General features: G+C 36.5%; 1 protein-coding gene across 2 annotated transcripts in view; it reads right to left on the reverse strand.

Annotated features, from left to right (window-relative positions):
• Positions 1 to 14,985, reverse strand: part of EEFSEC (eukaryotic elongation factor, selenocysteine-tRNA specific) — a 174,682-nt gene that overhangs the window by 82,082 nt on the left and 77,615 nt on the right. For both annotated transcript variants that reach the window (XM_032210903.1, XM_032210904.1), the window contains exon 5: positions 3,681 to 4,322. In XM_032210903.1, the coding sequence (XP_032066794.1) occupies positions 3,681 to 4,322 (642 nt within the window). The remainder of the gene's footprint in view (positions 1 to 3,680; positions 4,323 to 14,985) is intronic.

A 14,985-nucleotide genomic window follows, 5' to 3' on the forward strand; every position in this document is an offset into this window, starting at 1 on the left:
AAACTTCATATCCACTTAGCAATGGCTTTCTTAATAAAGGGGAAGGTTGGAGACCGGGCATGTTCAAAACAGCTAAGTTTTTTTTTGAAAATGTGGCACAATAGTCTCTCTTTTAAGGCATACAGTAGAGCTTTCTCCCTAAAGAAGGATGAAAGCCAATTTTTCATGATGGCCCAACAACCTGAAGGAGCCAGAAAGGGCAAGAATGTTTTTTTCCCCATTTCATGGAGTTCACAGGCTAAAGAGAGTCCCACAGGCTAAAGAGAGTCCCAAGACATTGTGTAGATTCCACCCATGGTAAGTCAGAACTACACTGAATATGAGGCAATTTCATCAGCAAAATATTAAATCTACAAGTCCCAGTAGCCAGGTAGCAACACTTCCTGCCTGTTTTTCTCAAAGAAGCAACCTTAAACAAAGCTGATGGGCAACACAACAAAATAAGAAAGGAGAACTATGAATGCTTTACTGCTCTTCCAGCCATCGTATAGGTTCAAATAAAAGTTTATTCCCATGTTCAGGCAGATTACAACCCACGCTGCTTCACAGACTGTTACCATATTCCATCCTAGAAGAAAGTACTGACAAATTATTGGCAGTAATTTATAAAGGTGTAAAATTTATGTAACCATCAAGTTTAATGCAAAGGAATCTTTGCTCCTTTATGTGAAGATACATATGCAATAATATGTGGAAAAAGGTTGGATAAATTGTGTTACTCCTCCTTAATTGCTGAGAACCTATTTGGGTAAGAGAAAGCTAGGCATTATTGTCACAGCTAATATAGTTTCTCTCTCTCTCTCTCTCTCTCTCTCTCTCTCTCTCTCTCTCTCTCTCTCCCTCCCTCCCTCCCTCCCTCCCTCCCTCTCTCTTCCTCCCTCCCCCACCCAATCCCACATACAACCCTATGGGACAGAACGGAGCAGGAGTGTAGTTAATAGACTTCATTACAGTGCTTATACCAGCTACTACTGAAAGAAATGAGATTCTAAGCAGTTCTAAGAATTGTTCCATATGATTTCCAGGACACGGCATATGGATGGAATGTTTACAACTAGGTTTCTTAGCTGCTGATAGTTCTATAGCTTTGTGCCTAGCAGGAGATCTTGTTGTGAGCAGGAGTTACAGCAGTAGAATAAAAAGTGTCTGAAACCAATTCTTTACTATAACCTAACTTATGCTACCTATACCATTATATTTTCTGAAAACAAACAACTGAGCAAAAATCTGTTAATTGCCTGGTGAGTGCCATAACAATCTTTAGCAAGTTCTGTTTGTTGAAAAGTAGAACAAAGCTGTGGATATTGAGGGAGCGATGTAAGTAGTGTGGTAACCTAATAATCAAGAGGAAATTCTTATCCATCATTGCCTGATTTGAATTTCATGATGAATTGGCCATTAAATAATGAAGAAGTTGCATACATTTTATCATTAAGGGTGAAGAACTAGGTCAATTAAAATTACATGAAATGAGTTTTCCCCATTTTTTCCCCAGAAACAAAACCCTATAAAATGGGCAAGCTACAGAAAGTAAGTCTGATATTTTTTTTAATTTGAACTCTCCTAGATGTTTTGAAGCTAAACTGTCACCTCCTCCTTTAATATGTTAATAGGAACACCAGTTCCTGGGGGCGGGAGATATATGTGTGCATATATAAAAGACATTATTATTTAGTGCCTTTCTACAGCATTGAGAGAAGGGCAACCACCCACTTCCTTCCTTGACAAAGAGAACATAGTTTTTCTCCATCAATGTCAAGAATAGACACTGTAAATGCAGTTTTTATAATCTCCAGACATCTATCAGCAATAGGGTGGGACCGTCTGAATTCGTATTTCTATGAAACCAGAGGCTGGACATTTCTTAAAGCACTCAATGATTTCATCAGCCATTTGTTCATACTTTTCCCCATAGGGACCAAGTTGCTGTTTTCTCCAAGCCATCTATCTATTATTCTCTGCATAAACACAAATTATGTTTGTTAGAAAATTAAACATAATATTAATAATGATATATATCAATGTCTCCATAATCACTTTTATGTTAAAGAAATACTCCATCAAAGGGGAGAAAGTAATAGCAGCATGCTAAATATTATTTTTCTATTATTCGGAGCTTTTCAGAAGACTAAGCTTCCTGCAGTTTCCAATAAAAGTTTGGCCCTATTTAAAATATGTGGAGGTTCAGCCAAAAAATTCAGCTCTGGATCTAACTCACGTTACTAACTTAGTTCATTTCAGCTGTAGAATAGTTTGTTACACAGTCAGCCAAACGTTTAGACCAGATTTGGAGTTTTTAATCCACCTATCAAGCCCTTCCCAATGACCTGGGATAGACAGATGTTGTTTGAAAGTGTTAAAGGTATCATCACTGTTTGAAAACTATACCAAGTAAAGCTTTCTTTTGCAATTGATTGATGTGATTTTTTTCAGTGTCAATGGTGCTCATGGGGTGCTCCACATGTTTTGGGATTGTGACTCAGGCACCTATTTTTAATAGTACGATCTTTGCTTTTTTTTTGGCAATAGTTTTTCATCTTCTATTTGCAAGTCCTAGTATTTGTTAGTTTCTCCAGTTCTTTCTCTCTCCTTCTGCTGTCTCCAGGTACTGCCATGTCCACTATGCAAACTTTAGAAAAGAAGAGGAAGTCATGTTACCCTCACAATAGGCATCTGATTGCATGATCAATTTAAAGACAGGAGGCCAAATTCCAGCAAAGAAACCGGATTTCATGTCTAGAATAGCCATTCTCAATAAATACTTGCATACCAATATCAAAAAAGGATTCATTACCCTTCCAACTCACCAGCACTGGCACCCAAAAACAAGGGAAAACATCAACCACTCTAGAGGGAACCATGGGTACAGGTTAAAAATTAGAAGCTATCATCCACTCCCCCTTATCTCAGATCTTCTAGATCAGCTACAAAAAATGCAGATCTTTATAAAACTAGACTTCAGGAGTGCTGAAACAGGATGAAAAAGGACATTAGTATTTAACAACCTTCGATACAAGACGCAGTAAGTTTGAACACACAGCGATACCTTTCAGTCTGTTTAACTATGGAGTTGTTTTTTTCTAGATCTAATATTTTCAGAAATGGTACTGTATTAATATGTACTTAGATGGCATATTAGTTTATTCTGAAGGTGCCCTCTTGCATATCACCCATGTCAGAAATGTATTGCCAAAATTACAGGAAAATACACTCTTTGCCAAACTAGAAAAATGCACTTTTGACTTGCCTCAATTGAACTATGGAAAATCCACAGAAGGCATACAGGTATATCCATCAATTCTATTGATGACTATTATGTCATGGCACCTTCTCCCTCCCCCATAATGTGAAAGATGACCAGCACTTTCTGGGCTTTGCTAACTTCTATAGGAAAGTCATACCTAATTTTGCTGACTGTGTAAAACTATTGTCCCAGTTCTTAAGATAGGGCTGCCGAGTCTTCTGGGGAACCCAAGAGTAATTGGCTGACAGTTGGAAACTGGATGAAAGTTGTCCAGTATGGTTGGATCTAGTGATGGTTTCTTGAGAAGGGGCAAGCCAACACTTCCTTAATAAACGATGGGAATCCGCTTTTCTTATAATCCATTCCTAATTACCCTTTCCCATATTAAGATCCTTGCACATCCAAGGGACCCTTATATTATATCATGCAAGCTTACCCGTTCTACTTGTCCTTCTTTATGTTTCATCTTGTAAACCTTGAGTTTTGGCAGACATTCCTCTGTATAATTCTTCTCTTCCATTCCATGGAGAAGTATTCCATGAAAAGCCAGTCTGCAAGTATTTGCATGAATATCAGTGTCCAATTTTGATCCAATTACAAGACAAAATTTAGGACAGGTAACTGGTTTTTCAAATTCAAGTAAGGCCCACTGTTGTTTTGGGAGTGGTTTTCCTTCAACTTGGCCATTTTCCTTGTTTTCTTCTGAGGACTTTGAATCATTGGAAAGATATTCCTCCTCATAAAGGTATTCCTTTTCAAAGTCAAAATAATTTTCCAGAGGCTCCTTACTCAAGTCATCAGGAGTTGGGCTGAAGAACATCACTCTTCCCATAACAGTCTCATGGCCAACTGTAATATGAAACTTCGCCTTGGTTTGAAGAGTCCCTCGAAAATATGGGATTTTCTTTAGAGAGATAATGGCAGCATGGATCGTCTGGAGAGATTCAGGTGTACAAATGAGGCCTCGTTCCAACAGCTTTGGATCAAACTGGGTTACACAAATTCCAACCCTATCCCCTTGCATGGCATAGGTGACTGGAGTATGAAACATCTGCATTGACTTTACTTTCTTTGTCACCTATTTATGGAGAAAAGTATAACAAAAAAAAACTGTTAGCATTTTTCTTGTATTTTAAAGTAGTAATTTAAAATATTTATACTCTGTGTATAGTAAGGTATTATTTTTGCTGTTTTATAACATTCTCGTTAATTACCCAGAAAATTTATCTTAAATTACCTAAAGGAATGCTCAATTTTTTTAATGCAAGAAAATAATATCAGCCCTTATTCCTTTGACTTTAGTAACTTCCATAGTAGTCAAAATTATGCAGAAGACGAGTTTGAACCAGCATAAATAATTAGCCCATTTATTTTTTTAAAGACAAATGAGTTACATAATTTAAAATACTATATTTTCTGTTCATTTCCCCTACACATTTGCTGCTGCTGCTTCTTAGGCAGGCTGTGTTATCTCCAATGGTAAGCATTTTCCCTTTCTGATTGCTCTGTGATAGCATATCTCAACGTATTAAGGCAATGTATATACATGTTTTTGTTTTAACACATACAGCACTGTATTTCTAAAGAATAATCTTCATTCATTTATTTTATATAACTTCCAATCCTTTTTATCATATTTGGTCTTCCCTAAATCTGTCAAACAATAATGAAATATATTGCATAATGTGTAAAAATACTTTATAATCTCATTTTCATCAATTTGTAAAGAATAAACACAAATATGATTTAGTGATTATGAACTATATTCTACTGTATATTATTATGGTTATTATCTGGTTATGACTCTAATCTTTCCATAATGTATGAGACAATGTAACACCACACAAAAAAATAAAGTTTGGTGCTAATACACTTGGAATCTTCTTAGTTATTCTATTTCAGAAGCATCTTAGAATAGAAACAGTAGCAGGAAAATAAGCTTTTTAAAACTATCAAAGTTGGTTCAGCTTGATTAAGACAAACCAGCTGGTTTAATATGGTTTGATTCTCTTTTCCTTTTTTCTTTTGTTCTACATTTATTCTTTAAGCCAGGGGTGGGCAAAAGAGAAATTTCTATCTACTGGTAGGTCCCTAGATGATGTGCAATAAACTGCAAAATTTCTGACATCCAATTATCCAGCAATAGCAAGAACTAAGGAGATTTACTTGACTAAATTATGTTGCAGGAAAGGATTCTGAAGGGGTAATGGGATTAATTGCGACAAAATTGTAAATGGAATGTATGCGAAAAGACTTATAATCTTAGTTCTGGTACCAATCACACTTCCCTCAATTGAGCATGTTGCCAGAAACAAAGTTTCCTTAATTCTTAGTACTTGTTCATCCTCCTGAATCCCTATATTTTGTACTCCATTTGTTGGGCAGCAGTTTAAAAAGCTTATAATCCTGAAAACTGACTACGCCAACCTTAAGAGTTATATTCCTCTGTGATCAATTTTCCCTCCCTCTGTGATAACTATTCTCTGGAGTAGCCCTTAATACCTTTGGAGAAGGTCTAGGGAATACAGGATTCCCCGGATTCCCCTCCCCCCTCCCCTCCTTCCTGTAGAGGGAAGGAGGGGGGAGGGAGGGGGAGGAGAAAGGAGAGAGAGGAAGAGAGAGAGAGACAGAGGGAGAGGGAGAAGGGGGGGAGAACTTAATATCATGTCCCTCCCTCTTCAGCTAATCTAGTTGCTTTTTCTGCTAGCACAGTGACCACAACTCAATGCAGACTTAACTCAATATTTTTTTCATTCATTCATTACCCATGCATATTGAACTCATCTTTATAACCCTGAAAAATCTTTAAAATGTAGCATTTTACAGGAACTCAGAAGATTCAATGTGTTTCATTCATAAAAAAACAGTATATTTAAAATGAAGTATCTTGTATAGATAATAATTCCAAGTTTGAAATTCTGCTGCTCTATCTCTCCATTTATAAGCCATAAACATAAGAGAATGTGAAATATACAAATACTATTAACAGATAAAAAAATCATATCCATGAAAAATTAATTAAAAAATGAACCGTATGTCCAAAAACAAGCATCCATCAGACTACACTGTAGAAAAAATTATTAGCTGAATTTATGCTATTGCATTACCATGGCACAGAAGCCAAATAAAAATTTAGAGAGGAATTTATTATTGCAAATAGATATAATACTACTTTTAAAAATTCTATTAACTAGCATACCATGCCTAAAATCCCTGGTTCTGCCTTTCTCTGGTGTTCTTAGTTTTCACTGAAAAGTCTCTTTATAAAAAATAAAATTTAAAAACTTGATTCCCCCATCAAGTCTAAAGTAAATGATTCCAGAGCTTGTGCATTTAATTTTGCATATACAGAAATACTTCTATGTGCATTAAACTTTCATTAAAGTCCCCACAAAAAAAGAGAAAATAATTGTTATGTGAGCAACTGCCAATATATTCTTCAGATATTTACAATGTTTCAATATTCTTTCAAGTAAATTAATACTTTAAAAAAGATTCATATTGTATTTTATAAAAGAAAATCAGGGGCATCCAATAGTACAGAGATGTCAAACTGAAGGGCAGAGGCCCAGATCCGGCCCATGGTGCCACCCTGGAAACAGCAAAGGACTGACACACAGTGCCTCTGCTAGCAAAAACAGAGCTTGGATGGGCCGCCCGTGGCCCTCCCAAACTCCATTTTTGCTGGCAGAGGATTGCAGGAGGCTGTCACAGCCAAAAATGGAGCTCAGGAGCCCATTTTCACTGGCAGAGCGCTTGTTAAACCACAGGTGCCCCTGGTACAAGCGAGGTCAAGCTGGCCACACCCATCCTGGCCATGCCCACCCTGGGCTCCCAAGGTCAAACACAACCATGGTACAAAATATTTACACATCACTTCACAGTCAGTGAAGTGATGTGCAAATACTGGTGTGCATAGTTTTTAAAGGCTGATTTATCCTAAGAATTCTATGATATGAACTGAGCAATAAAACTAATCCTGAGCAATAAAACTAGTCCTGAGCCCAGAAAGCTTTATGAATTAACTTTAACATTTGGAAAACTAAGCTTCCTCATCTCCATACTTGAGTCATATATCATCTATGATCTAAAAATCAATAGAGCTATCTTGAATAAAGAACTAATTTCACTTTCTCAAGATTGTATTTTTTTTTGCTAAGTATAGTTCCCTTTAAAATGAATAATACGATAGCTAAACATAAATGCATATTTATAAATATCACAAAACCATCAGTCATCACAATGTCCAATGACATTGTGAAAATGGATTTTGACTACTTCCATCCTACCTGCTTTCCTAATTTTCTGTCACTAAAAATATATTTTTAGTGGCACGTCTGGCATCAATTTTGGACACCAACTTCAGCAGAAAATTACTGTGTCTATCCAAAACTAATCATATGGTAACTTTAAGTTCATCAAAGTAGTAACATCTTTAGATTTTGCAACAAATACTGCCAGAATAGTAAACTGTGCTCAGAGAGACTTCATGTGAACAGGGATAGGGGTGGTGGGGGGGTGGCATCTTGTAATGCCTGAAAATAAATCAGGAAAGAATGTTTAATATTTTTATCTTCATGATCACATTAATATTTCTAAGAATGATGTAGAGGTTTGTGAAACTGCTTTGGTGGAGGAGGAGGACTGGGAAGTCCATGTGTTCATACACAGATAAAAAATGCAAAAAGGAGAGATAAATTAAAAGCACCCAAACTGTTCAGGCCCTTAAGATAAACAAATGTGTTCAATATAAGAAAAGAACCTGTTATTTGAAGACCAAAGGAAAAGCTCACTAAGATTTTCAAAGCAGTTTAACTAATAGAAAACAGCATACAAAACCTCACTAATGGATTTTTCTTCTGATACAATGAAGCTTCTTTTCCTTTATTTATCCAACTTTCATTAAGTTATCAGTACTCCATATGCTATAGCTCTTAGGTTTTCAGATAAGAGTCCAAGCATCCTCCTACCTCCAGTGCTGTCACTGCATCTTATTGTTACAAGATATAAACATAACCAGCCCTTTCTAATAAGTAGAATCACAACAAATTCAGCTAACTAGTAATTATAAAGTAAGAAACAAAAAACAAAAACAAAAAAAACCCCACTGTAGTTTGAGTGTTAAACAAGTTTATACCATTTATTCTACAGTTTCAATTCATCCATCCATCCATCCGTCTATCTGTCCATCCATCCATCCATTGCTTACTTTAATCAAGTTATTAACATCTAACCCAATTTAAATGGAAGGTTGCCATCTGTTTAAGTGAGACATAGATTACATACAACAGACATAAAATGGAATGGACACACAGGGAGAAAAGAAAAATACACTATTAACTTTCTTTGTTTTCTAAGTGGTAAGAACCAATCATTTCTCTTTAGACAAGAGAGAAGAAAGAGACTGCTTAAGAGAAGAGCGAGAATGCTGAAAATGAAAAAGAACATCAGATTTGTCTAAAGATGTTTACTGCCAATCACAGATTCTGTCAAAAGAAATATTTTAACATCTCTTTGTCAGAAAATGGAAAACAATTCAAATCATTTATTTGATAGACAACAATAATCCAAAATTATAAGCATGGAATTTTACTGCCTTTCCAATAGCTTAGAGACATTTTTTTGCTGACTCCTTAATCAGCATATTCATTATTCTTCCTATATTTAAAATATTTTATATAAAATTCAGAAGTATCTTCACATCATATTAATCTTTTAAGACTATGTTTATAAAATACAATAAACAAAACTAGGCAACAATTGGACAAGACCATATCATATAGATTGTTGTGAGCTAAATAGAATCATTAAATATTTAATTATACTTATTCTGTATAAATAAATAAGTCATCCAATTATATTTATTTACAAGATTTATAGCGTCCTGCAAATACCATAAATTAAACCATTTTACATTGCCAATATAAACAGCATACTTTGGAGAGGTCAGGAATTGTGAAAAACAATATTTTGTCCAATTAATCTCAATTTAAGATAAGAAACCTAATACCACAATAATAGGAATTTAATATTCTTTATTTGATAATATGAGATATTGAAAATCTTTACTCTATAGTTCTTATAAATAACTAATATATGCTTTAAAATATTCCATAATTGTCTATATCACAGATTTGGAATTACCCAAAACTCATTCTGATATGAATAGTAAAATTGAGTTTTAGATACTATTAATTCATCTTAAGCATTTAACAGAATACAGAGCCATTTTACAATTTTAAGTAATCTATCTGTCATGCACATTCAGATGCTTTAAAAACTAGATTGCTAATCTAAAACAGTTATTTTCAAACTTTTTCAGGCTATGCAACCTGCTAATTTAAAAAAAAAAATGCCGAAAACCCCATTTAAAAAAAGCTATTGTAATAGCAAATTGGCTATATTAAAGTTAAGCTCTTTTTCTGCAATGGAACCTCATCAAGTTCTTGTGGCACCCCAGGATTTTCTGAAATAGTTTAAACAATCCTGATTGAAAGAGATATAGTATTTCTAATTATTCACAACATCAAATAAATAAATGAATGAATGAAAATGCAACTGTCAAATTGGGATTATCCCAGAACATTATATTTGTAGCAATAACAATTAGACATATACCGTGTTTCACAGTGCTTTACAGCACTCTCTAAGCAGTTTAATAGAGTCAGCAAATTGCCCCCAACAATCTGGGTCCTTATTTTACCCACCTCAGAAGAATGGAAGGATGGATGGAAGGTTGAGTCAACCTTGAGCTGGTCAGGATTGAACTGCTGGCAGTGGAATGCAGAGTTAGCATGCAATACTGCATTCTAATCACTGTGCAACCACAGCTCTGAATGAGAATAAAAGGCTGAAATTATACGTTTGTTCTAACATTTTCCAAATTGGTCTTGTGACACTTAATGCAGGAAATACAACAAAAGTATGAGTGTGTAACTTTGAGTCAGTCATTCACACTCAGCCCAATTCACCTCAGAGGGTTGTTGTTAAGGGAGCAAAAAGGAGGAGAAAGATGTGTTTGCCATCTTGAATTATTTATAAAAATAATAAAGGTGGGAGATGGAGGGATGGATGGATGGACAAGAGGAAGGAGGAGAGCGCGAGAGAAAGGAGTCAAACTTCTTCCATGATAATTATAGAATAATACAATTATAATCACAATGAATACTGAATATTTAAACTGTTATTTCAGATCTATTTAAATAAAACAGCGATGGCGAACTTTTTTTGGCTCACGTGCCATAAGGGGGGAGCGCAGGGGGGTCATGCGCAGGCATGCCACACCCATAATGCAATGCACGACCCTCCAGTGCACATGCGCACATGAGAGGTGCTTCCCCCCCATTTTTCCATGTTTTTTTCGCCCTCCCCAGGCTCCAGAGGCTTTATAGGAGCTTGGGGAGGGCGAAAACAACCTCCCCCGCCCCCCAGAGGCCCTCGGGGGGCTTCAGGGACCTTCAGGAGGCTTCCCTGAAGCCTATGAAGGGCAAAAAATGACCCTACGAGCAAACTGGAAGTCACTTCCAGTTTGTTCGTATGGTCAGGTTAAGCCCTCCGGAGGCTTCAGGGACCTTCAGGAGGCTTCCCTGAAGCCTCCATAGGACTAAAAAGGATGCTACGAGCAAACCAGAAGTGACTTCGTTGGTCGTAGGGTGGTTTTAGTCCTACGGAGGCTTCAGGGAAGCCTCCTGAAGGTCCCTGAAGCCTCCGGAGTGCTTAAACCAACCCTCTGAGTAAACTCTCTGAACAAACTGAGCAAAGTGACTTCCGGTTTGCTCATATGGTCCTTTTTAGTCCTCCAGAGGTTTCAAGGAAGCCTACTGAAGATCCCTGAAGCCCCCCGAGGGCCTCTGGGGGGCAGGGGAGGTTGTTTTCACCCTCCCCAAGCTCCTATAAACCGACCCTACAAGCAAACCAGAAGTCCGATCCCAAACTTCCTGTTTGCCCATAGGGCCAGTTTTTTTGTGCTCCAGAGGCTTCAGCGAAGCTCCTAAAGCCTCCAGAGGGCCTCCGAGGGGCTCTTTTTGCCCTCCTGAGGATCCCTATAAAGCCTATGAAGCCTGGGGAGGGCAAAAAATGGCTTTAAAAAAGGCTGAACTCAGTTGGCCAGTGCGCACATGCGCGCTGGCCAACTGACAGGGCAATGCCCCACGTGCCCTGATAAATGGCTCCGCCTGCCACCTGTGGCACGCATGCCATAGATTCGCCATCCCGGGTCTAGAAGATTTTGAAATCTATCAAGTTTCATGAAACTTCATGAAGCTATAGTGCCCATTCTAAACATAGAAAACGTTAAACCTTTACAGAACTTTTCTAGGGAAGCTACATTGGGTTCATGTTCTATGAAGCCATGGATCACCTTCAACTTAAAATAATTGAAGACAAAGCTGGGGAAGAACTGAACTAAAGTCACCAAGTAATTCCAACAGACACATAAATAGAATATTTTTAAATCAAATTTTTAGTCATAAAAATGATTGTAAAGATTATTCATTCAGAACAGTTCCACAGACTAAGCAACCACATACAGAGACTTCAGGAAGACATGGTTTAGCAGCACCCTTTTATGGACTCTGAATCACTCTCTTATTCTGCTATTGTGCTTCTATTATTTTATTATACTATTGTGCTTCTATTGTAACAGGTCCTCATCATTACTAATTATTCTAGCTCTTATTCAAAATGAAGCAAGCCCAGAGCACCTAATCAACTGGAAGTTCTTTATTCACTTGCAACCTCTTCAACCCCTGGATAATCTCCTGAAGAGCATAAGCAAATTAAGGGTTGATTTCTCGGGATAAATGAGCCATGAATCTGCATAAAGAAACTATGAATCTTCATAAAAGAATTAGTTTTTCTGGGGGAAAACCAAGCAAAAGAGCTTTGTGACATTTTAAAGACTAACCCATTTATTATCAGACAGTGCTAATGTTTATGGATTGAGGCTATCCATCAGATCCAGCTGTACTTTCTTAATGTTAACATTCTTGATATTGTTTTGTTGATCACAAATGTAACAACATGAGACTTTGCAATTTTTTGGCAGCTAGATTTAGCTCTTTTAGTAAAAATTTCCAAAATAACTATAAATTGTGAAAATTGAGCTATGTTTAGTTGGACTGGTTAAGAGGACAGGGCAATAAAATTAAAAAATAAAAATCAGTCTCTCAATTACACAAAATGGAAAAACATTATCTGTTGAAAAATCCTCAGCTATAACTATGATTCAGTTTGAACCAAGAGACATTAGCTTTTCAGACAGCGACTTTAAGACAGAAATGTTATTAATTTTCTCTGGTAATCATTCTAGGTTTTTTCACTGTACCCTCATCTTTAAGACAAATGTCTTCATATGCAAAGAAAATGTAAAGAAAGCCACTGTGACATATTTGTTAAATTGTTGGAAACATACCCGAGAGATGCAGTTCAAGTGCTCCCTCAGCTAAGAACTCGCAGGGTAGCAGGTGTCTTTGGGCTGGTCACTCTAAACTCAATGTGCCTTACAGGGTTTTTGTTATAGAGAAAGTAGTCCTCCTAGGAGGAAGGTATCTATATTATTTCCAGGAAAGGTGAGATATAAATAAAATTAATAAATTTGTTTTGTTTGTTACATTTGTGTGCCATCCATCCCATCTAGAGGCAGCTCTGCTTGGCTTACAAATATTAAAATTAGTAAACATTAAAAGGGACAAAACAAATAATAATAATTTATCATTAAAAGATGTGAGGGAGAAGGGAACACGAAGAACAAGGGGAGAAATGGGGTCTTCTCTTACTTCAATAGCCAATTCCAGAGTAATACCCACCCATCATGTTCTGGCTCCAGGCCAACTGGCAGAGCAAGGTTTTAGGCCCTTACGGACGCATGGGGCAGGGTTTTGGAAGGCCAAAAATGGCTGTATTCAGTGTATAAGACACACCAACTCTTTTGTGGGGGGAGTGCATCTTATACACTATACACAAGAAAATTGTTGTGGGGGGGGAGAGATATTTCACTTTGTGCGGGGGGGGGAGATATTTCAAAGGGCAGGAGCCATGAATAAATAGTAAAAAACCGTAAACTAGTTCAAGTCTCTCTATATACAATGTAATACATAACTATTAAGCCAGCCAAATCTTTCAGACATATTTCGATAGTAACAACACCACAAGCAAAGTGCCATTTTTTGGCTGGATCCTCTGGTGATTCAAAATGGCCTGCTCAGATGCATCACACAAGCTTCCCAGATTGTCACCATGTATTTTTCTTCAACTACTTCCATGACTGTATTCTTGGGGAAGATGTGACTGTCATGACACTCTGATCAATAGTGAATTGCTTGTGGCTTTGCTGCGAACGCCCTCCAAAAGATTTGCACAGTCCTACTAAATATGAAAAATTAGTTTTTGTTGGAATAATCTGTTCAAATAATCTAAAGTACCATGCAGAATAAAGTCACCACGTCTGTTCTTCAGCAATTGTACATACATACAGTATTATAAAATAAGCATATAATTAATACTTATTTAAATAACCAAATTGTTGGCAAGTTACTATTTTCTTCCCAGCTGCCTTTCAGATAAACAAAGAAAACACCAGGTAAGAAAACGTAACACTGAGAAATTAATTATTCCAAAAAAATAAACCAAATTACTCTTTTTCACTCAAGTCTTATATTTGAAACAATAGCAGCACTTTCATCCTAAAACTTCAAAGTGCACAACAAAATATTATATCAGAGTAAACATAGGGCTGAAAGATTTATGGAACATCCACAGGAAATGATTTTTCCCTCCCCTCTTTTAACAAAATTGTTTTGTTTGTTACTAACCTTTAAAAAGCCTAAAAGAAGGAAAAGTATAGGCTACAGAAGTAAAACTTTTTATGTGTAAGCAACATTGGAGCTTTGTCAGGCAGCTGGTTTGGGTAGAATGTGTTACATGTAGCCCAATGTGAGTAATAATATATCTCAAATAAAAATCAGCCCATGAATATACATAATCCAAAAGGTAATTCTCCCAATCTCTGAAATGTAATGGAGCTACTCTAGATCACTGAGGCATGAATATTTACCATATTCAGGCTTTACTGCTCTCGATCTGGGTTCAATTTTGCAAATTAAAATGAGAGCTGTGTGGATAGAGAGATTAAAGTGCATCCCAACGCTTGCCTGTTTCCTTGGTGTGGCAGTGGTGATCTGGTTACCGCTCTGTTAGGTTATTTCTTTTTACTTAGCAGAGTAAGTCAGAAGCAATTGAGAATGGAGGATAGAGGTCACAATTAGTTCACCATCTTGTAGTAAAAAGAGCAATTAAAAATAAAACAATACCAAAACCTCACTGCCACCATAACACAGAAATCAGGAGTTAAAATAAAATCAGGTCTTTAGAAAGAACATTTTTAATGCTTTCAAAATTACTGGGAGGGGAAAGCAATGTTTGTATTCATTTCTCTATGGAAATAAAATTCTATTTTTATCAAACTGCAATATTCTTTTAATGTAAGAAATTTGGTGTCAATTAACACTTTCCAATGAAAGAAGCCAGCAAAACAAAGCATGAAAAACAATTCCACATAAGTTTGCTTTCATTAGCAATGTTTACCTGTGGCAGATTTTGCTTCAAATCTGGTAAAGTGGCCCATTTTAAAGGTGAACTTTAGAGATAAAAAGCTAAGCCAAATTATTCAAATATAAAAAGATGCTTTTAAAAGATACTGAAAAATATAGTGTAGTGTCTCAGTGCTGCTTTTTGTGAATAGA

This window comes from Thamnophis elegans, chromosome 2, assembly GCF_009769535.1.
Source record: "Thamnophis elegans isolate rThaEle1 chromosome 2, rThaEle1.pri, whole genome shotgun sequence".
NCBI lineage: Eukaryota > Metazoa > Chordata > Lepidosauria > Squamata > Colubridae > Thamnophis > Thamnophis elegans.